The sequence below is a fragment of the Petaurus breviceps genome, unplaced genomic scaffold (assembly GCF_028583685.1).
Source record: "Petaurus breviceps papuanus isolate PSGF00001 unplaced genomic scaffold, PetGlider_PUasm1.0 91041, whole genome shotgun sequence".
In the NCBI taxonomy this organism is placed as follows: domain Eukaryota; kingdom Metazoa; phylum Chordata; class Mammalia; order Diprotodontia; family Petauridae; genus Petaurus; species Petaurus breviceps.
Genome location: NW_027187400.1, coordinates 9,452,823 through 9,477,075, shown reverse-complemented (window position 1 = coordinate 9,477,075; position 24,253 = coordinate 9,452,823). Strand labels below are relative to the sequence as shown.

The window sequence follows — 24,253 nt, the reverse complement described above, 5'->3', positions numbered from 1 at the left end:
GAGGGTGGAGGGAATGACATGGTCAGATAGGAGCTTTATGAAAAATCCCCTGGGTTTCTAGGTGGAAGATGGACTGGAGAGGGAAGAGACTTGAAGCAGAGAGCCCAGTGAGGAGGCTGCTAGGATTGTCTAGGGGAGTGTAGCAGCAAGCACCCCAGTGTCCCCAGGGTGCCTGTTCACACAGGTTCTTGGATCTGCTTTGTTAAAGGAAAGCAACTCAAAATGGGTTAACAAGCTTACTTTAATCAGTCAGACATATATCGTTTACCTTATTCAGGAGAAAAGGTCAGCACCCTGAATCTCAAAGTATACAGGCATAATTATCAAGACAGAAACATCAAGTAGACATTTCCAAACTGCCCAACCATTACATCCATACCCAGTCAACATCTGGGTTTCCACATTCTGGGTTTTTCAAAGCCGGGGGACTCTCAACAACGGCTTCCCAGAATTCAGATCAAATCACAGAACACTTCTCAAAGTGAGTCCCAAAACAAAGCTACACATCAGGGCTTATATAGCCTTCTCCTGGCTCAGAGAATGTAACAACCTTATTGACCCACTGGCCAATCAAAAAGTATCTACTGAAAAACAAGCCTCCCTCCCCAGGCTTCTGGTGCACTTTAGCCTAGGGGCAGGGAAGATCTTTAAAATTTACATTCGCATTACAGGGAGGCAGGAATGGAAAGGTTAAGATTGAGCAAAGGACCACAGTCCCCTTGTGTCTTCTTTGTCTTATAGCCAGTCTTCAGGAGCTGATAAAGCCACCCAAATAATGTCCCACACTGGGCTTAGCTAAACTGGACTCTAAGAATACTCAATCAACTGGTATTATTAAGTATGAGTCAGGGACTGTGCTAAATACCAGGGATACAAAAATAGGTAAAAGACACTGTCTGCCCTCAAGGGGCTCAGAATCTAAGAGGGGAGAGTGGGAACAGCCTTGTACAAACACGACCTATACAAGAAAAATTGGAGAATGTCAGTGGAGCTCTGGGAACAGCTTTAAGGGGGCCTGGGAAAGGCTTCTTGTAGAAGAGGGGACCAATGGAAACTGAAATGGACACAGTTAGTGGCTGCACCAGTCCTTGGAGCCTTGCTGACTTGGTGAGGGCTGCCCGAACCTCTGCTTGGCTGGCAGAGCCCTGGAGAGCCCACCACACCCAGTGAAGCATCACAGGAGGGTTTGGGCCAAGGCCTTCTTCTAAGGTCCTCCTCGGATTCAAGCCCAGGCCCCCACAAGTCTGTCCTCAAAAGGCCAGCCTAGCAGTCTGCAAGCAAGCTGCTTAGTCCTTAGTCATAGCCCCAGCTACTTGGTGTTGGGTTTTCCCCCTGAAGCTGCCAAGCTTGGAAAGGAAGAAGGGAGCTGGAGGCAAGCCAGGCTAGTGACTCCACAGCAGGAATTACAGACACTATCACGTGGCTCTCTGTTCACATGACTATTGTTGACCAGCTCCTGCCAGTCCAGAGTCAGGTGAGGACAAAGGTTGCTGATCGTTTTTCTCTTGGTCTCTGGCCAAGCCTGGCATGTTTATTCTGGAATCTTTGGTCAGATGCTGATGAAGCTGGAGGAGAAGGAGGGGGAGAAGGAGAAGGAAAAGGAAGAAGTGGGGGAGGAGGAGGAAAGGGAGGAGGAGGAAGAAGGGAGGGTCTGCTTCTGTCTGCTTTTCTGGAATACCCAGAGCTGAAACCGGGAGTCCAGGAGAGAGTCTATGGGGACCAAGTTGAGGCAGGATGGTTGGAGTCCTTTTCAAGTGGACATAAGGGCATGGGGGAGGGGGCAGAGGAAAGGGGAAGAAAGCAATGCTACATATTTTGAGCTCATTCGGTGAGTTCATGGGATGAAATTGTAGAATGCTGGAGCTGGGAGGAACCTTAGAACACAGGATTTCAGAGCTGGGAGGGCCCTTAGAACCCAGAATGTCAGGGCTGGGAGGGCCCTTAGAACCCAGGAGTCAGGGCTGGGAGGGCCCTTAGAACCCAGGAGTCAGGGCTGGGAGGGCCCTTAGAACTTAGAAGGTCAGAGGTTGCAGGAACCTTAGGACAGAACGCCAGAATTGGCAGAACCTATAGAGCACAATGGTAGAACAGAAATCCTTGCTGAATTAAATTGAATATTCTCTGTGGTTGTTGAGTCATATCCAGTTCTTTGGGGTTCTCTTGGCAGAGATACTGGAGTGGTTTGCCATTTCCTTCTCCAGCTCATTTTACAGATGAGGAAATTGAGGCAAACAGGGTTAAATGACTTGCCCAGGATCACAGAGCTAATAAGTGTCTGAGGCTGGATTTGAACTCAGAAGATGAGTCTTCCTAACATGAGGCCCAGTGTTCTATTCACTTTGCCATCTAGCTCCCCAAATTGAACATAGAATGTAACAACTCAAATAGACCCCTGATATATACAATTTCAGAGCTGGGAAAGACCTTAGAATAGAAAATGTTAGAACTGGAAAAATCATTTGGTCTAGCCATCTGATATTCTTTCACATATAAGATTTGAAGTCTGATCATTCACATAAAACTGGCCAAGCTTGACTTGTACTATAAACTTAATAAGTGGTATTTAGTCATTCATTCATGCAAAGACCTTGGGTGCAGTTCACACTGTGAAGACTCTTCTGTGTCTAGAGGCAGCCAGATGGCGCAGTAGATACTAGAGGGCTAAGCATGGATGGAGTCGGAAGGCCTGAGTTCGAATCTTGTCTCAGACACTGAACAAGTCATCACCTTTCTCAGTTATGTTACCTTATTTTTTTTTTTAACAAGGAGATTAGGCTTGATAATATCTAGTGTCCCTTATGCTTCTTGGAATAGGGGACCTTGAGGGACTTGAGAACCAACAAGGAACAATCGTAGTGTCATTGTTGAGTGCTTTGGGTGTGTGTGTGTGTGTGTGTGTGTGTGTTTAAACTATCACTAGCTCAGCCACATGCTTTGGACAGAAACCTTCTTCCTTGCCCCAGATGTAACCCTCTCTTGTGGATGCCAAGAAGACAGGCCATCCCCAGAAAGACAAAGTGTCCAGAGGGTGCAAAGAGGTGTCAAGCTCAGCATGGAGGATGGGAGTTCAGCCCCGGAGGTTCATGAAGAAAGTACCTGCCCTCTCTTGGATGAACAGCTCCCCAGAGGGAAAGGTAAAGCAATAGTAATAACAACAACAGTGACAAAATAATAATAACAGTAATGCATCTAGAAGATAGAACTTCAGGGTCTACAAATCACTTGTATCCATTACCTCATTTGAGATAGCCTTGGAAAGAGGTGCTATTTTTATCCTCATAGTTCATGATGAGGAAACTGAATCCCAAAGAGATGAAATGACTAGGCCAGGGACAAACAGCTAGTGAGTTCTGAGTCTTCCTGACTCCACCATCCTAGCACCAAACAGCCACCAGGAAGGTCCTTCCCTCTCCACCTGTCACTCCTGTCAGGCATCTGCAGCAAAGGAAAATGTGAAGCCCTTTGGACTTTTGGAAGGGAATGTGCTAATGACACCTGTGTGAGCAGACTTTGGAACATTGACTGTCAGTTCTGGAAGGGACTTTATTTTGTAGAGTATTCTAGCTGGACAGGACCTTAGAGCATAGAAACATTGGCCACGGAATCGAGACAACTTGGTTTTAAACCCCCTCTCTGAGGAATCCTGGCTGTGTGCCCCTGGGCAAGCCGTTCCCCACTTCACTGCCCACAAAGCCTTCCACTCAAACACACACACACACACACACACACACACACACACACACACACACACACACACACACACACACACACCTCTTTTAGGGGCCACAATGTGCCAGGCACTGCTCTGGGTGCTAAGAATGCAAATGAAACATGTTTAGAGTTTCTAAGTCTATGATTTGCTTTCTTCGCTGGGCATTTCTTTATCAGTGAAATCATAGCCTTGATCAGAAAAAACACAAAAACATGGAATGTTAGATTGAGAAAAGACTTTAGACTATATAACCTCAGGACATAGAATGTGGGGATGGGAAGGGAACAGAGAACATAAAATGTTCCATCTCAAGGGGCCTTAGAAACCCCTGCTTTTTACAGAGAAAAAAAAAAATACTGCCCAAAGAGACAGGCTACAGATTTCACTGCAGGTCATTGCTTATTAATAGATGCTATCTTGTTTGTTGTTACAATCATGACTATTTTATCAACCCATGTAAACTAATTGCCTGTCTCTGGCTTCTGTATGCTCTGGGTTTCCTACATGTATTCTACTGAGTGGAATTCTCGAGGTAGGCAGCTCATAGGAGATCAAGGGGAAATAACAGCTGAAATAAAGTAGTTAATAAACGAATTTTAAAGAGGAATGATGCCAGTTTATCAAGGCTGCAGAGGGGAGAGAGTGGAAAGGATGTAAATTCACTCAGTCCCACTGAGACAGAAAATTCTGCCCAAGCAGGTAACCCCTTAAGCAGGTTCTTGACCCAGACAAAACTGCTCAAAATTTTTATTTAGTTCTGGGTAGCTGATCCCTTCCCTTACAAACAACCAGGTTTTAGCGAAGGCACGAGTCTTCACATTCCCCCAACCTCTCAGAAAGGCTCAAAAGTTTCAGAGTGTCCTCAGTCCTGCTGGGCTTCACCTCCCATGATCCTTTAGCACATCCTTCCAGCTGAGAAAAATTACATTTCCCTTGCCAATAAAGACACCTGGGAAACAGGGATAAAGGACAGTATGAATACAGAATTCTGTCATCATTGGACACTGCTGCCTGTTAGCAGATCAAAGATCATCCTATGCCCCTATTGCATTGTAAAGCTCCACAGGGCTAAGTGGGATATGGAAGGGAGACACTGGAAACCAGGAAGAGGTCCAGGCCAAAGGGAAAGGGCTGAGAGCGGGAGGGATTTTAAGAAGGATATAGGAGGTGGGAGGTTAAAAGTGCTGGACTGAGTCATGAGTCTTGGCTTCCAGCCCTGTCCCTGGGGCTTACTAGCTGTGAGAACTTGGTCTAGATGTGTTTCCTCAGTTTCCTCATCTGTAAAATACACATAATGAATCATCCCAGCCCTACTTCCTCAAAGTCAAAAGATATAATGATACAAGAAAACATAGAATATATTTCAAGCACTTTGAACCCAGTGAACCATAACCGCTATGTAAATGCGGGCTATTATTTAATTATCAAGACTTCCCTAATACTTTGTGTGATGATTGTTAATACTTTATTTTTAGGCAATAGTTCACATTCACTGCAAAGTAATTTAAATATAATTCCTACTATCAGTGGCAGTGATAAATATTCATAGTCTCCATATTGAATAAATATTCATTTATAAATAAATGAATAAATATTCATTCAAGTCTCCACAACTCATGTTGTTCAGTCATGTCTGACTGACTCCCCATGACCCCTTCTGGGGTTTTCTTGACAAAGATACTGAAGTGGTTTGCCATTTCTTTCTCCAGCTCATTTTACAGATGAGGAAGCTGAGGCAAACAGGTTAAGTGACTTGCCCAAGGTCACCCAGTAAGTGTCGGAGGCTGGATTTGAACTCATGAAGATGAGTCTTCCTGTCTACAGGTCCGGCACTCTATGCACGATGGCACCACCTAGCTACCTTATAACTATAGGTTAATTATAATGTGCATTGCTGGAAATTTTTTCCATATTGGTAATTCTATACACAGATCTGACCAAAAAGTTTATTTACTCATTTCTCTCCTGGGGGTGAAATTTTCATAGCTTTGGTAAGGTCTCCACATTTGTCAGCCAACAAACATTTATTGAGTGTTTACTATGTGCTAGTTACAATGCTAAGAATTGAGGCAAAAATCCTTCCTGCCCTCAAGGAACTCATATTCTAATGGGAGAGACAACATGTATTTTACTCTATACATACATACATATATATCTACATATATAATATTTATGGAGCATAAGGGGCATTTGTGGTCCAGGGGATAGAGCACTGGGTCTGGAATCAGGAGATCTGTGTTCAGATCCAGCCTCAGACCCTAACTATGTGACTCTAGGCAAGTCAAAATTAACCCCTATTTGCCTCATCTATAAAATCCATAAAACTAAATGGCAAACCACCCCAATATCTTTGCCAAGAAAACCCGACAGATAAAGTCTATGGGATCACATAGAGTCAGACACAACTGACCAACAAGTAAATATATGTCTACAGAGAATAAATGGGAAATAATCTGAGAGAGGAAGAGACTAAGCAGAAAGACTTTCTGCAAAAGATGGAATTTGAGCTTATTCTTCAAAGAATCAAGGGAAATCAGGAGGCAGAGGTGAATTGTGGGATGCATGTACTCTGGCATAAGACACAGCCAGAGCAAAAGCATGCAGATAGACAATGGAGAGTCATGTTCCAGGAGTTGCAAATAGATGGGGCAGGGTACCTGGATTGTCGAGTGCTTGGAGGAGAGCCGAGTGTAAGAAGACTGAAAGGAGGGAAGGGGCTGGGTGGTGAAGAGGAGAAAGGGTATCTGGATAACTTGGCTGTCCAACTGCCCTGACCCCTTCCGTGGTTTTGTCCTCCAGGGCCAGGCCTCTGCTCTGTCCGCTGGGGCCTGGCTTTCATCCTGCACATCTCCTTGTTTGTCATGTACTCTCAGCGAGTAGACCTCAGCATAGCCATTGTAGCCATGGTGAACAGCACCGGCCAGGAGACGTCTCTCAATGTCTCTACAGATGTGTGTCCTGGGCTTTCTCCTGCTCCTCTGAACACATCCCAGCCCAGAGAGGTCAAGGTAATAAACTGCTTCAATGCAGGAGGGAGGGAGAGGCCTGGGATGACCCCACAGCATTATGTTTTTTCCACAAAATTTTTAGTGTAGTTTCTAAGCTTTTATTTTTTTTTTAAGCAATTGGGGTTAAGTAACTTGCTCAAGGTTACAAGGCCAGTTATTTCTGGGTGTGGTGCTAAGTATCTGAGCCTGGATTCGATCCCAGGTCATCCCAACTCTGGGGCCGGTGCTCTTACTCACTGTGCTACCTGGCCACCCCTAAGCTTTTATTTTTTTAAAAATTGTTTTCTTTTTCTCAGTTACCTGTAAGAACACATTTTAACATTTGCATTTTTAAAATTTTGAGTTCTAAATTTTTCTCTTTCCCTCCTTCCCCTCCATCTTCTTAAGAAGTCTAGTAATTTGCTATAGATTGTACATGTGCAGTCATGCAAAACATATTTCCATATTAGTCATGTTGCAAGAGAAGACAAGAAAAATAGAGAAAGTTTTTAAAGAGTATGCTTCCATCTGCATTCAGATGCCATCGTTTTTTTCTCTGGAGGCGGATAGCATTTTACATCACTAAGTCCTTCAGAATTGTCTTGCATCATTGTATTGCTGAGAAGAGTTGAGTCATTCCCAGTGCAACATTACCTCTGTGTGCTGTTTCCCTTCTAGCATCCAGACATTGGAGAGAAGAGCTTGGGGAAGGTGGGACCTTCCCTTTGCTATCAGTGAAATTTGTGCTAGAATTCCCTCTTATAGGTTATACTGTGAACACTTTCGGAATCCTAAAATTTCAGAGTTGGAAGGGACCTCAGGGAAGACCTAGCCTAACCCCTACCTGAGCAGTAACCCCCTCCACAACATCTGCAACAAATGACCATTAAAACTCTCCTGGGACCCTTCCATTTAAGGGAACTCAGTCTTGCAAGGCAGCCCAGCCAGCACCGAATCCACTAGGCCATGTTGTCCCTCCATTCTATCTCCTAGTTATTTACGTACATACAGGTAAAGATTTAACAACCAGCTCTTGGGGAGAGGGGAGGGAGTGTACTAGCACACTTTACATTTTTAAGTTTAATCAGTACTATTTAATATTTTTTCTATTACTTTCTTGGGCAGTGAGGTGGTGCAGTGGAAGACTCATCTTTCTGATTTCAAGTCTGGCCTCAGACACTTCCTAGCTATGTGACCCTAGGCAAGTTACTTAACCCTGTTTGCCTCAATTTCCTCATATGTAAAATGAGTTGGAGAAAAAAATGGCAAACGACTCCAGTATATTGCCAAGAAATCTCCAAGTGGGATCATAACAAGTTGTTCAAGACTGAAAAATGGCTAAACAACCATCAGTTTCTTAAATCTAGACAGTCAACAAAACAGTCGACACAACCTTGATGTGTAACATTTGCTAATTTCCAAGGTTTAACTGGAAATTGAATATTTGGTTTTCATGAGCCTGAGCAAACTGGCCCCAGTGCACCCAAGTATTCACAGCATAAAAGCTTATCAAGGGCAGAGACCGTGTCATTTTTTATCTCTGGAGCCCTAATACCCAGCACATTCCTTCCACGTTGCAGGTGCTAAATAAATATTTGTTGGGTTGGGTTGAATTATTAAGAGAACAGCAGGCTTCTGATGGGATTCCTCACCTGAAGTGTTTCCTTTGTACTCAGCCTGGGTTCCCATTTCCACGCGCCATCCCACTGAGTTCAAGGGATTTCATGTCAGAGAGAGGGTTTCTAAGGCAGATCACCAAAGGCATCTCAGTCCAGACTTCCCAACTGGTCCTTGGACCCTTAAGAGTTGGTGGCTGTGTAGAATCAGCCTAGCATGGCCTGGGCCTTGGACCTGAAGTCACAAGGTTTGGGCTGGAGGGCTGTCTTTGACACTAGTTATATGGCTTTGGACCAAGGCTGGTGGGGACTGACTGGGAGTTGTTGGCATGGGAGGAAGACTGGATTAGGAGTTAAGGGCAATGGAGCAGGATAGAAAAAGAAGGGGGTTGACCAATGTGGTCCCTAAGCTTCCTTCCACAACCAGTCTTACATCAGGTTGGATAGTTGCTGACCCTGAAATGTTCCTGTGATCCCAGAGCCTGTGTTCAAATCCTGACTTGACTACTTTTGACCTCTGTGGCCCTGGGCTACTCAGTGGAATTCTTTGGGTCTCACGGGACCATAAATGGATATAAAGTGATGTAAAGATTTAGAGCTGGAAGGGACCATAAAAGCCAGTGAATCCAACTCCCTCATTTAACAGATGAGAAAAGTGAGTTCCAAAGACGTTGAGTGACTTACCCAGGGTCACACAACTAGTAAAAGTCTTAAGTGTCAGTTAAACCCAGGTTTTCTTGACTCCAAATCTACAAACCTGTGGACTCCTTGGTCTCCTTTCTCAGTTTCCTCCTCTATAAAATGAGGGAGTCAGACTAGATGATTTCCCAATTCCCTTGTGTGTTTATATCCTCTGAGTCTCAGTTTCCTAACTTGTAAAAAGGAGACAATAATACTTGTGTTTGATCATTATAAGAATCAATATAGGGGCGGCCAGGTGGAGCAGTGAATAGAGCACTGGCCCTGGAGTCAGGAGGACTTGAGTTCAAATCTGGCCTCAGATACTTAACACTTACTAGCTGTGTGACCTTGGGCAAGTCACTTAACCCCAATTGCCCTCCAAAAAGCAAAAAAAAAAAAAAAAGAATCAATATAACAAATGTGGAAATGTATTTTGCATGATTGCATATTATAAGTTACATCAAATTGCTTGCTGTCTCAGGGAGGGGTGAGGGAAGAGAGAGACAGAGATTTTGGAGCTAAAAAAATGTTTTAATGAATGTTAAAAATCATTTTTACATGTAATTGGAAAAAATAAAATATTACTCAAGAATCAATATAGTAGGTTGAATTTTGGATCTCGTATCAGCAAGACTTGGGTTTGAATCCTGCTGCAGACACTTGTTAACTCTGCCTCCCTGAGTAAACTGCTTAACCCCTCTGAGCCTCAGTTTCCTCAGCTGTGAAATAGGGATAATAGTGCCTACATCTCAGGGTCGTTATGAGGATCAAGTGAGATAACACAAAGCACTTTGAAAACCTAAAAGCAGTATATAAATGCCAGCTGTAGCTTATTATTAATATAAAAACAGACACAAAGTGCTTTTGTAAACTATAAATTGTCATAGAAACGACAGGTGACATTATCTCTATTCTATGATACATTAGTTACAAAATTTATGATATGATATTATGCAATAGTGGGCACTTATGTTTATGGCTCATATTATATTGATAGATAATACCATATTATTAATTGATTACATGTTATGCCGCCTTACACATTTATTCTATTTATATTATACATTGGCAATATTATATTATTATACTATATTATGCATTACTTATACAATATTTATTTATCTTGTTCAGTCATTTCAGTCATATTTGATTCTCCATGACCCCATTTTGGGGTTTTCTTGGCAAAGATACTGGAATGATTTGCCATTTCCTTTTCCAGCTCACTTGACAGATGAAACTGAGGCAACCAGGGTTAAGTGACTTGCCCAGGGTCACACAGCTAGTAAGTGTCTGAAGCCAAATTTGAACTCAGGGTGATGAGTCTTCTTGATTCCAAGCCCAGCACTCTATCCACTGCACCACCTAGCTGACACTTATACAATATTATGCTGTATTATATATTTATTATACTATATTATTATGATGCTATATTATGCATTGATTGCACAATAATAGAATGCTATACCGTACATTTATTATTATATACTATCATATAATCATATATCATGTGGCTTATATTATTATGTCATGTTAATCATATACCATATCATGTTATATCGTGTCATGTCACGTCATGTCATATCATACGTCTCCTTTGCTCCCCTAGTCATTTAACAGGTCTCTGTCCCTCTTCCAGGGCCCTGTCTATGACTGGACTCCTGAAACCTGTGGAATGCTTTTGAGTTCTTTTTCCTCTGGCTACCTCGCCACCCAGATCCCTGGAGGCTACCTCTCCGGTGCTGTGGGCTGGAAGCCTGTGCTGGGCATTGGGATGCTCCTCTCCTCTGTCCTCAGCCTTCTCCTACCCTCAGCTGCAGAGCTTGGTGTGGTTTATCTTGCCCTCATCCAGGCTTTGAGAGGCCTCTCTCAGGTAAGCACCATGATGGTTTCATCATACATAGAAAGAATCCAGGGCTAGCAGTCAGGAGACAGACTTGGTTTCAAATTCTGTCCCTTCAGCATACTGCCTGTGTGACCTTGCATTTCCTCCACTCAAGAATCCAATGCCTTCTCGTGTAAAATAGTGAAATGATAGCTAATGTTTCTATATGTATTAAAATCTTCAAGGGGGGCAGCCGGGTAGCAGAGCGAGTAAGAGCACCGGCTCCAGCGCCAGAATGACCTGGGGATCGAATCCGGGCTCAGACACTTAGCACCACACCCAGAAATAACTGGCCTTGTAACCTTGAGCAAGTTACTTAACTCTGATTGCTTAAAAAAATAAAAGGTCCAGATCTTTGGGGCAGCTAGGTGGCGCAGTGAGTAGAGTGCTGGCCCTGGAGTCAGGAGGACCTGAGTTCGCATCTGGCCTCAGACACTTAACACACACATACAAAAAAACCTAGCCATGTTACCTTGGGCAAGTTACTTAACCCCAATTGCCCTCCAAAATAAAAAAAAAATTTTTTTAAATCTGCAAGGAACTTTATAAATATTATTTCATTTTATTATCACAACAACCCTATGAAGTAGATACCATGATTATCCTCACTTGACAGATGGGGAAACTGAGGTTCAGAGAGGTTAAATGACTGGCCCAGGGTTACACAGCTAGTATCTGAGGTGAGATTTGAATTCGGATGTTTCCAACTCAAAGTCCAGCTTTCTATCTAATAAGTCACCTAGTTTCAAAGGGTTTTTGTGAGGAAAGTGTCTTGTTACCTTAAAGCCCAATATGAATGTTAGTTATTTGTAATAGGAGCTTAGGATCAAAGATCTCATGCTGGAAGGGACCTTGGAGGATAGCTAAGCCTCATTTTCCAAATGAGGAAACTGTGGCCCAGGGAAGTTAAGTGACCTCCCCAAGATCATAGAGATAGTACCAGGGGTGGGATTTGAACCCAGGTCTTCCCATTCTAGAACCATTGCTTTTTCCAATACACCACAGCAGTAACAGTAGGGTATAATTGCTCACAAGTATCTTCTGTTGTTTTCATTATCTCCTGCATAGACTTATTCAATATGTGAGCACGTCCTATCCGTGGCTCTTTACAACTTTAGTGTCCCTATGTACCATTTCTACTTCCACCATCCACACATGGGAACAAGGAGTGCTGAAGTGGCAGATCTAGTATCACTGATGATAGGGAGAGGCTGCCCTAGACACAGGGGTGAAGCTCATCCATTTCACATCTGTTGGCTATCTTCCTCCCACTTACTGTCTGTTTTAGCTAGGTTTCCCACTGGACCATATGGCTTATTATCATTACATCTCTGGACCTCAGTTTCCCCATCTGTCAAGTGAAGGGATTGGACTAGACATTGACTGGAATTGACATTCTGGTACTGATATTATATTATGATGCTAACTAGATATTCTAACTATGTATGATAATCGTCATAAAAAGGAACCTGCAGGAAATCTGGCTAGAAATTGAAGGAAGGTGGTGCTTAAGATGATGGAGATGGGAAGCAGGGAGAGGGTATGATGTGATCAAAACAAATTCTGTATTCCAGAAGGAAGCTGGAGAGATGTGACAAAGTTATGATGCAAGTGGCAACAATAATGATAAACATGGCGGATAGTTCTCCCTGGGCTGCTGATAGGTTCAAATGAGAAAATGTGCTTCAAAGTGCTTTGTAACCACCAAGAGAGGAATGAGCATTAATAACAACAACAGAATAATAATAACTAGATGTTTCTAGTATTTTAAGGTTTTTTAATGCTTCAAAACCTTTTAATATGTATTATATGTCACAATACATATATTATTTCATTGATCCTCACAGAAATCAAGAGAGGCAGATGCCATTCTTATCCCTATTTTACAGATGAGGAAACTAAGGCACACAGTGGTTAAATGACTTACCCAAGGTAACAGAACTAGTGTAGTAGTAGTAGTAGTAGTATCTAGCATTTATATATGCTTTAAGGTTTGCAAAGCACTGTACCTTTGTCATCTCATTCGATCCTTACAACTATGATGGGAGGCAGGTGCTATTATTATTATCACCATTTTACAGATGAGGAAACTGAGGCAGATAAAGGTTAAGTGACTTACCCAGAGTCACACAGCTTTTAATTATCTGAGGCAAGATTTGAACTCAGGTCTTCCTGATTCCTAATTCAGTCCTTTACTTACTATGCCATGATATATTATTACTACTACATAAGAGTCTAAAGGGCTAAATATAACACTGGTCATGGAAGAAGCCTTGTCCCTTCTATGGCTGTTATGGGGAGCCAGAAAGATTCTTAATGTTGGGTTTTATCTTTATGTCTTTCTTTACCCACATCCCTTGTTCCCTGTCCATGAATGGAAGTGGAGGAGACCAAGCAGAAATGGCCAAAGATGGAAGTGTGCATGGTGTGTGGGAGGAGCTCCAGACTGGGCACCAGGAGGCTGAGATTTTAGTCCCTTTGGGCAGGGCCCTCCCCCTCTGAGATTCAGTTTCCTCATTTGTACAATGAAGGTGCTGGATTAGACCCTCTCTAAGATTTCTTCAAGTTCTAATGTTCTACGTTCTAAGGTCCCTTTCAGAACTAGCATATTATAGCACATGATCATACTAGCATATTATCATTTCATATTCTCTGTTCTAAGGTCCCTCCTGGCTCTTACATTTTCTGTTTATAAGCTTCTTTCTAACTCAAACTCTACTCTTTTAAACGAGCTTAGGAGACATAAAACGCAGCATGCCAGTAGGGGGAAGATGCTGTTCCTTCTTTGGATTTCTCTAAGATGATAAGTTGCAGATAAGGAACAAACCTGCCATCAGGAAAGGTAGTTTCCTCACCCAGGAATCCTGTATAACCACAGAACCACAGGGCTCGGTCGTCCCTATCCCTGTCACTCCCCTCCCCACCTTCCAGATGCAGGCAATGCAGAACTGAATCATTACCTTTGCAGTGGGAATAACCAGATTGTTTTTCCATCCCTAACAGGGCGTGATATTCCCAGCAGTTTACACTCTCTGGACAAAGTGGTCCCCACCTCAAGAACGCACTTGCCTCGTGAATTTTGCAGATGCTGGTAAGAAAGGGCTCACTCTTGGTTACTTCTCACAAATCTGCCCTCCACCTGCCACTTCTGGTGGGCCTCATTCACTGACACCATATTCCCAGGGATGGGAACTGTAGCTCCCAGACCTCAAAAGACATAAAGGCTGCCCCTCCAAAAGACCATGACCTAGGAAAAATTTATCTTCAGAGTCACCTCCCACTGGCACAAGAGCCTCCTTCCCAAGGGTTCCACGGTCTGTGTTTCAGCTGAGATAGGTGCCAAGGAGACTTGGCCTTGGTCACGTTCTTCCCCTTTTCTAGACTCCCATTTTCTCAACTGTAAAATAACAGAGTTAGACTATGTCAGTTATTTACTCGTTATGTTCCAAGGCCCCTCCCAGTTGCACTCTAATACTTGATGTCCTAAAACATAGGAGACTTTCCAGTTCTAATATCTACATTTTAAAGGTCCTTCAAACTCTGATATGTTTTTTTGGGTTCCCTCACAGCTCTGACATCCTGTACCCTAAGGGCCCTCCCAGCTCTGACATCCTGTGTTCTAAGGGCCCTCCCAGCTCTGATATCCTGTGTTCTAAGCCCTCCCAGTTCTGACGTCCTATGTTCTAAGGTCCCTCCCAGCTCTGATGTCCTATGTTCTAAGGTCCCTCCCAGCTCTAACATCCTGTGTTCTAAGGGCCCTCCCAGCTCTGACATTCTGTGTTCTCTGGCTTCTCTCAGCACTAAGATTCTATATTCCTTCCCAGGTACCGCACTAGGGACCTTCTTCACCCTGATGGTTGGAGGCATCACTTGCCAGACTCTAGGGTGGCCTGCCTTTTTCTATATCTTTGGTAAGTCATAACCAGGCATTTCTGTGTTGACCTTTTCAGGTACAAAGAACCCCCTTCTTCCCTTCCCCTCCCAGCAACCAAAGCTGAAGCCAGCAGACTCCAAAGGGCGTCCAAAGCAAACATGAGGAGAAAAAAGAACTTGTTCAAGGTTATGTTCAGTGCAACTGAATAGTGTCAAGCTCACTGACCCGGCTCGTGGATATGAGTGAGACCCACTCAGGTCCTCGGGAGAGAGGGGCATCTTTTTAGAGGAGGGATATAATAATAAAGACAAGAACAGAGTACGGGGTGTATGGCAAGAGAACTGAATCTGGATTCAAATCCACTCTCAGATACCCCTAGAGGGGACATTAGTTGGCACGTAGTAGTCCAAGTGCCTCTTTCTGTAGATGAGGAAACTGAGGCCCACAGAAGTCAAGTGTCTTGTTTAGGGCTAGTCAGAGAATATGTATCAGAATCAGGAATTGTATTCATATGTCCTAAGTCTGATACTATCAATTCTGCCCCATGATGCCTCCATGATCTAGAAATTAATTATTCTTCTCTCTGTTGAGCCCATATTAAAAATTCTGAGCCTCAGTCTTCCAGTTCAGTAACCAATAAATAGTACAGGAAGTTGGGTTTAGGAAATCTAGAATTTTATCTGGGCTCTTCTACTTCCTTGCCATGTGACCTTGGACAAATCTCTTAACCTCTCTGGGTCTTTACATAAATAGGGATTAGAATATTTGTATCCTAAAGACACCAGAGAAAAAGGAAAATCACGTATTTGTACAAAAATCTTTATAGCAGCTCTTTTTGTGGTGGAGAAGAATGGGAAATTCAAGGGATGCCCATCAGTTGGGGAACGGCTGAACAAGTTGTGGCATATACTATTGTGCTAAAACAAACAGTGAGCAGGATGGTTTTATAAAAATATGAGAAATCTTATATGAACGGATTCAAAGTGAAATGAGCAGAATAAGAACATTATACATGGTAACAGCAACCCTGTACAATGATCAGTTGTGAAAGGCTTAGTTATTCTCAACAATACAATGATCCAGAATTCTGAAGGCTTTAGGATGAAAAATGCTATGTTTTTTGTTTATTTAATATTTTATTTTTCCCCAGTTAACATGTAAAAATAATTTTCAGCGTTCATTTTTAAGACTTTGATTTCTAAATTCTCTTTCTTCCTCTCTTGACCCCATTGAGAAGGCAAGCAATTCTATATAGGTTATACATGTGTAGTCATGCAAAACATATCCATAATAGTCATGTTGTGAAAGATATCATAGACAAAAAACCTCCAGAAAAATAAAGTTTTTTTTTAAGTATGCTTCAATCTGTATTCAGACACCATCAGTACTTTCTCTGGGGATGGATAGCAAAAAATGCTGTCTTTTTAAAAATTATTTACTTATTTTTAGTTTTCAAAATTCACTTCCATATGATTTTTATTTAAAATTTAAAAATTTTAAATTTTCTCCCTCTCTCTCCCTTCCCCAAGACAGCATGCAATCTGATATAGGCTCTACATATACATTCATATTAAGCATATTTTCACATTAGTCTTGATGTAAAGAAGAATTAGAACCAATGGGAGGAACCACGAGAAAGAAAAAAACAAAAGAAAAAGGGAATAAATGGTATGCTTCAACCTACATTCAGACTCCATAGTTCTTTCTCTGGATGTGGGTAGCATTTTCTACCATGAGTCTTTTGGAATTGTTTTAGATCCTTGTATTACTGAGAAGAGCTAAGTCTACCAAAGTCAGTCATTGCACACTTTGTGGCTGTTCATGTGTATGATGTTCTCCTGGTTCTGCTCACTCCACTCAGCATCAGTTCATATAAGTCTTTTCAGGTTTTTCTGAAGTCTACCTGCTCATCATTTCTTATAGCACAATAGTATTCCATTACTATTCACATACCACAACTTGTCAGCCATTTCCTAATTGATGTACATCTCTTCAATTTCCAACTCTTTGCCACTGCAAAAAGAAAAGATGCTAGGTCTTAAAAGACTATTTTATGGAGAACTCACATAAGACAAGTGCTCATGTAGAGATCAGAAAAAGTGGTATGAGGTATCTCTGAAGAACTTTGGGATCGATTGTGAGACACAATCTCACAATCACCGTCCAGCGTGGCATGTCCACATCAAAGAAGGCACTGTGCTCTATGAGCAAAGTAGAATAAAAGTAGCTTAAAAAAAAAACTGAGATGATGGGGCAGCTAGGTGGCATAGTGAATAGAGCACTGGCCTGAGTCAGGAGGACCTGAGTTCACATCTGGCCTCAGACATTTGAAACTTACTAGCCGTGTGACCTTGGGCAAGTCACTTAACCCCAATTGCCTTGCCTTCCCCCCTCAAAATTTTTTTTTCAAATTAAAAAAAAAAAACATGAGATGAGCAAATTTAGAGACATCTCAATTCCAAATGTTCATATGGATTATTTGTGCCCGACCCATGGTTGAGCCTTCCAAGTTCATACTGGTCTGATCAGTCACAGTCAGACACATGGTACATTGACCCTGACATAGTGATATCATTTGCTCTTATTCAATTAAGAAAGGCAACAATCATAGCTTGCTTTCCCAAGGGGTGGGGGAGGGATGAGAAGCAGGGAGAGAATTTGGAACTCAAAAATTTTTAAATAAAAGTTAAAAAATTTAATGCAATTGGGACATATTTAATAAAATAAATAAAAATATAATAATTCATTAAGAAAAAAAGAATATCTGCCCTGTCTCCATCCTAGGGTTTTTGTAAGACCCAGATCAGCAAAGGAAACTCCTTTGGGAAACATGGTAGTGTTTTTCCATGGGAAAACATTCCTTACTCTTGTCCCTGCTCACTAGGAGGTGTGAGTTGTGTCTGGTGCCTACTTTGGTTCTTCCTGGTATATGAAGATCCTGAAAGTCACCCTTGTATCAGTACCATGGAGAAGGAATACATCACATCAACCTCAACTCAGAAGGTAGGGGGTGTACTTTTGTTAGCCTTGCTATGGCCTGAGCTTGGATATGGGGACTGGACCCTTCAGAGACAATCCCAGTAAAGGCCTCCCTTTTTTAAAAAATCCATTATTTTATTTGATCCCAACTACAACACCAAGAAGTAGGTGGTATAAGTATTATTATTCCCATATCAAAGAAGAAAAAACTGAGACTCAGGTGAAACATCCCAAGGTCACATCATTATCAAGTGACAGAACCAGGATTTCAAGCTGAGTCTTCAAACTTCCAAGTCCAGTGTTGTTGAGCATTGGAAAATCTTTCTAAGAGGATTTCTCCTCCCAGGGCCCCTGCCACAGCTGGTCACTGCCTCTCCTCTCCATGCTGAAATGTGGGCCACTGTGGGCCATTGCAGTGGCCTATTTCTGTTGCGACTGGCTCTTCTACACCCTGCTGACCCTGCTTCCGGTGTATCTGAACCGCATCCTTCACCTAAACACTGGGGAGGTGAGAGCTACCATGGCCCCCCATGGCCCTACCTTTTCTAGGGCATCATCAGCTAAGATCCCATCACCCAAGGAGAGAGGGAAGTACCTTGGATCAATGTACTGCCTAATACTATCACTGCTAAGAGCTGAGCAAACTGGGAGACCTAGCCTTAGCTTCAGAAAAACTGTCTGCCTTTCCTGCTTTCTTCTTTGTTCTTTTTCCCTCCTCTTCCTCTTCTTCCTCTCTACTTCCCAGGGTAGAGAACCAGGCTTCTTAGTATGTCCAGATTCTCTGTGTTTCTCTTGTGTTCTTGGGCAATGTGATACTTTGGGTAAATGACCTCGGGCAGGTCACTTTAGCACTCTGGTTCTCACTTTCTTATGAATAAGAGGGCATGGATTCGATGGTCTCTAAGGCTCCTCCCAGCTCTGATGTTCTAAGATTCCTTCCAGCCCTGATGTTCTAGGTCCTAAGTCTCCCAACTCTAACTTTTACCTTGTAAGGCCCCTTACAGCTCGATCAGGCTCTGCTCTAAGGCCCCTCCCAGCTCTGATGTTCTAAGGCTCCTTCCAGCTCTGTTCTAAGGCCCTTCCCAGCTCTGACATTCTGCGTCTTTCAGAACATCCTTGCTCTGACATTCCATATTCTAAGATCTCTTCAAACTCTCACATTCTAAGTTTTAAGTCTCGTAACTTTGACTTCTGCATTCTAATGCCCCTCCCAGCTCTGGCATTCTGTATTCTAAGATGTTTTTCCAGTTCTAGGCTCTAAGTCTCCCAGTTCTGCCATCTACATTCTAAGGTTTCTTCTAGCTCTATCACACCCTTTTCTAAGATTCTTCCCATCTCTGACATTCTGTGTTCTCAGGCTCCTCCCCATTCCCACCCTTTGATTCCAGGTGTGAGGGAGGACCTCACTGTGGTAACTTCCCAGGGGGCATTTGAAAGCAGTGCCTAAAAAGGACATCACTCAATCCAAAGAAATGGCTCATTTGTGACTGGATTTGACCCACTGGCAGAAAATACCTGCTTCACCTAGGGACCCCTCTGAGCCCTCTCTTCTCTGTCCTCTTCCACAGCTTCTCCTCTCCCTCACCTTCTCCTCCCTCCTTGCCCTTTCTCTTCTTCATTTTCCTTTACTTTCCTCTCTTTTCCCCTCTCCCCAACATCGCCCACCTCCTGATTCCAGGGGGCCTTTCGGCCCTGGGTTATTCCTTAGAGTGGTTTCCTGAGTGCCCCCCCACACATTGGGAACTGGCTGGGTCACATAGGCACAGGGCTCCTGGGAGACATCTTGGTAGCCAAGAGCCTGCTCCAGCTGGGTACAATGAGGAAACTCTTCACAGCTCTGGGTAAGAAGGGGCCTGATACCTCTAGGTCCCTCCCCACCACACCTCCCTTTTCCTATCCCCTTCTAAGCCCTGTGGGTCAGTCCATCTGGACACATTCAGCTGGGCCCTGGACGCATGATGCATCTGTTCAAAAGGGAGGCCCGGGTGGGTTGTGTATGAACCAGCACAAGTCTTGTGCTTGCATTGAACGAGGATTTGTGGAATAAATGAAGGAGTGAAGGAGAAGGGGCCTAGCTGAGGAAGAAGAGCATGAGAAAGGGTCAGAGAATGGGGATAGGGGAGATTGGGGGAGGAGAAGGAAGAGGGAAGAAATCCCAGGTGAACCAAGAGAGGAGAGGGAAAAAGGCAGAGGAAACGCTGTACCTTTGTGTCTCCCAAGGAATGCTGTGCCCAGCAGCCCTGGTGCTCATGGTGCCTTACATTGGCTGTAATCACATCACTGCCATCGCTCTGTTCACTCTCTCCATGACCTTCAGCAGCATGACCGGGGCCGGCTTTGCGGTGAATCTCCTGGATGTTGCCCCCAGGTCAGTCTCTCTACCTCATCTTTTCTGAATGGTGTCTCCCTACTCTTGTCTGTACTTGGGCCCCTAGCTGGCATCACAAAAAGGTGCGAGGGTCAAGGATTCCTAACAAACTGAATGTTGTCCAGTTAGCCAGCATTAAGTGTCAGACACTTATTAATTATTAATATTAATTAATTAATAATTACTAATAATTAATATGCCACATAGGGCAGCTAGGTGGCACAATGGATAGAGTCAGGAAGACCTGAGTTTAAATCTGGTCTAAGACATTTCCTAATTGTGTGACCCTGGGCAAATCACTTAACCTCTGTTTGCCTCAGTTTCCTCATCTGTAAAATGAGCTGGAGAAGGATAGCAAACCACTCCAGTCTCTTTGCCAAGAAAACTTCAAATGGGGTCACGAAGAATTAGATGTGACTGAAATGACAGAACAACAGCCACATGGGCCAGGCATTGTGATAAGCACTGAGAATACAAAGAGTGTCAAAAGACCTTGCTCCCCCTTGAGGAGCTCCTAATCTAATTAATGGTCCCAATGGGCCGTCAGAGCTCCCTCTCAAAGGGCCTTCTACATCCCTCAGTGCTGTTCCTACCGCACCAGACTGAGCTTTCTGAGGGCAGGACCCTTTTTTGGTCTCCCTCACAGGGCTGGGCACACAGTAGAGAATCATTGAAAAGTTGTTGAATAAAAGAAGAAGAAAACACTGTTTGGCCTCTGCTGTTCTTTTTTTCCCTAACTCAGGTACACAGGCTTCCTGCATGGAGTCATTAACACCCTGGGCAATCTCTCAGGAATGGTGGCACCCAGTGTGGCTGGATTCCTCAGCAGTCAGGTAACTGGGGAGAGAACAGCCCTCTCACAAGAACCCCAGAGGGGCGTGGCATATATCATCCCCACCTTATACCTGGAGAAACTGAGGTTCAACTACCCCAGCCTGAACCCCACAGGCCTACAGACCCTCCCCCAACTATCTTAACCCAGACCTTCCCCACCCAGATCCTGCCAATCCTTCCCAAGCATGCTTGCTCAGGACCTTGGGCCTGGCCATCTGCCCTGTGGCTCCAGCCTCAGGACCACTGTGACTTTCTGTCTACACTGAAATGAACGTTTCGGTATGAGTTGTTTCACCCAGTTAGAAGGTGAGCTCTTTGAGAGCAGGAACGATCTTGCGTTCTCTTTGTATTCCCAGAACTTAGCGCATAGTAGGTACTAATGAAGGTTTGTCCATTCCATAAATGGTCTGTGCGGGAATACACAGCAGATTATTCCATGCTTCTTGTCTGTGAGTATGGTGGGCATTCCACCACACCACACCAGCAAAAGGTTCTCTGACTTCATCAGAAAAGCCCATGGACTAGGGATCTGCAGACTAGGGCTCTAGTCCTAACTTTGCCATTAAATAAATAACTGTGTGGCCTTGGGAAAGGCCTGATTGATTGTCGTCATCTTCTTGCTTTTCTCCAAGGCCTGAGCTCAGGTAGTTTTTCTCAAACCTTTCCCAATGCACCCTATTGGTTAGTAATTTCTCCCTCCTCAGATTTCCTGATCATGTGCCTTTCTGTATAGTTATATTCCTCCAGTACAATGTAATCTCCTTGAGGGTAGGGGCTATTTCATTTCTGTCTTTGTATCCCAAGACTCTAGCATAGTTCCTGGCACAGAGTAGGGGCTTAATAAATGTTTATGGAACAGGACTGAATCTATAAAATGAAAGAACAGTGTTTTAAGGCCCTCCCAGCTCTGACATCCTGTGTTCTAAGGGCCCTCCCAGCTCTGACATCCTGTGTTCTAAGGGCCCTCCCAGCTCTGACATCCTGTGTTCTAAGGGCCCTCCCAGCTCTGACATTCTGGGTTCTAAGGCCCTCCCAGCTCTGACATCCTGTGTTCTAAGGGCCCTCCCAGCTCTAAAATCCAATGTCTAAATTCTCTTGGAATGCTAAATCTAAGGCACTAGCGTTATATTCTGTGTTCCTACGTTCTATATCTAAGGTTTGGTTGTTTTATTTTTTAACCTTAATTTCTTTGCTCCATGAGGGGAGAGAAAGAGGGAACAAATATTTACTAAGTGCCCGCTCTGTGCTAGGCGCTGGGCTGAGCGCTTTACAAATACTATCTTGGCCATGGAACGTTACCCACACATGTAGACCTTCAGTGCTTGTTTGCCAAGCTCTTTAGAGGAAGGGAAGGTGGGCTTGAAGGCAGGGCCATGAATGCAAAGATGGCCACCCTTGACCCCAACTTCTGGCCGGCTCTTCCCTGAGCCCTCATTAATGTCCTTCCTGAATTGACCTATTCTCCTCTTAGCCCCTCCACAAGTTTCCGTCTCTCTCACCTTTCACCTGGTATCCCATCTGCACTCAGGACCTTGGGGCAGTCAGCCTCAGGCAAAGCTTCCATAGGCCCTTTAGTCTGCCCAGGCACTTGTGCTTTCATGGACCTGACTTCCCTGTTTTGTGTTCACAGGACACCCTGTCTGGCTGGAGGAAGGTCTTCTTTCTGTCAGGAGCCATTGACCTATTCGGGGTGATCTTCTACCTCATCTTTGGCCGAGCAGACATCCAGGACTGGGCTAGAGTAGACAGCACCCCATGATGAGGGGCAGACCAAGGGGAGCCTCCCACCCACCCAGCAGCTGTGGGGGAGGAGAAAATACTGAGCTTGGGGGGCAGCGACTTGGGTGATTAATAAATGCTTATTGGGGCAGCTAGGTGGAGAAGAGAGTTTTAAAGCACCAGCGCGGAGTCAGGAGGATCTGAGATCCGGGCTCAGACACTTAACACCCACACAAAAAAACTAGCCATGTAACCTTGGGCAAGTTACTTAACCCCAATTGCCCTCCAAAAAGGCAAAAAAAAAAAGCTTATTGATTGATTGCTAGTCCCAGCCCTGCCTCTGACTTGGTGTGTGACCTTGGCCAAGTAACTTCCTTCCTCTCCCATCTGTAAAACAAGAGGATGGGTACATCCCTCCACCTGTTAGAGAAGAGAGAGAGGGAAGATGTGGGATGCTGTACATTATAGTCAGGCAGGTCCCAGGCCAGTGAAATCTGCCTTACTTTTTTCTTTGTTTTCAGGGAAGGTTCAAGGCAGAGTAGAGGATATTGGGAAATGACTTGTGTGAAAACAAAAGACATTAATAAAACTGGTGGTTTTTAAAAGCCAGAAGTTTGGACTAGCTGGTTCCTGACATGCTTTTGAACTCTGTTGTCCTGGGGCTCCTTCCAACTCTGACACTGTTCTAAGGCCCCTCCCAGCTCTGACATCCTGTGTTCTAAGGGCCCTCCCAGCTCTGACATCCTGTGTTCTAAGGGCCCGCCCAGTTCTGACATCCTAAGGGCCCTCCCAGTTCTAACATTCTGTATTCTAAAGGCCCTCCCGGCTCTGACCTCCTGTGTTCTAAGGGCTCTCCCAGTTCTGACAGTTTGAGTTTCTATAAAATGTTTTGTAATTCTATGGTACTGACTGATACCACTTATGAGAAATACTTCCCAGGAATCTTCCAAAAAATGGATCTGGAACAGAGGCTTCAGGGAAGCCCTTCAGACACAGCCCAGGGCAAACTGCCAAACTGGACAGCCTACACATGGTTTGTGAGTCTTGCCAGGTACATGGTGGCTCACTGCCACTAGGACAGCTCCCTACCTAGGAACACATTTTTTTAGCCACTCACTTTATGACACCCATATCTCATGGGGATGAAGGGTGGGTACCTGTATCACAAAAGGAAATATAGCCCTGGATAAAATTAGGGTGATTTGAAATACTGAAGAGTATAGTGGTGTGGAAAGTGTTGGATTTGGAGTCCAAAGACCTAAGTTCAAATCTCTATTACTTCCATCCTGTGTGACCTTGGGAAGTCAATCCAATCAATCAACATGCACTTATTTAATACCTACTATATGAGAGGTGGGTGACTACTGTGTTTCCCCGATAATAAGACACTGTCTTATTAATTTTTTTGGAAAGAAAAACACCAGAGGGCTTATTTTCAGGGGAGGGCTTATGTTGTCCTGCCTCAGCTCTCCTCCGCGGCACTGCTCTCAATGGAGCCAGCAAGCAAATCTCTGGGGAAGAACAGGATGACACGCTCACTGCTGCAGCTCTGATTGGATGCAGCTTGGAGCACGGCGTGCGTTTCACGGGGGGGGGGGGGG

General features: G+C 44.0%; 1 protein-coding gene across 4 annotated transcripts; it reads left to right on the top strand.

Moving 5' to 3' along the window:
* The first annotated feature begins 1,361 nt into the window (after positions 1-1,361).
* Positions 1,362-23,264, top strand: LOC138153931 (probable small intestine urate exporter). Of its 4 annotated transcripts, XM_069078343.1 has the most exons (13): positions 1,362-1,474; positions 2,964-3,134; positions 6,512-6,720; positions 10,633-10,866; positions 13,882-13,969; positions 14,703-14,789; positions 17,637-17,755; positions 18,078-18,239; positions 19,440-19,572; positions 19,952-20,099; positions 20,842-20,932; positions 21,097-21,239; positions 22,564-22,694. In XM_069078343.1, the coding sequence occupies exons 2-12, from the start codon at positions 3,053-3,055 to the stop codon at positions 21,202-21,204; spliced, it is 1,461 nt and encodes a 486-aa protein (XP_068934444.1). In that variant the 5' UTR covers positions 1,362-1,474; positions 2,964-3,052; the 3' UTR covers positions 21,205-21,239; positions 22,564-22,694. The 4 variants fall into 4 exon arrangements, with proteins under 4 accessions (XP_068934444.1, XP_068934443.1, XP_068934446.1 ...); XM_069078342.1 differs by lacking the exon at positions 21,097-21,239 and having other exon boundaries at positions 22,564-23,264; XM_069078345.1 differs by lacking the exons at positions 6,512-6,720; positions 21,097-21,239 and having other exon boundaries at positions 22,564-23,264.
* Positions 23,265-24,253: the final 989 nt, after the last annotated feature.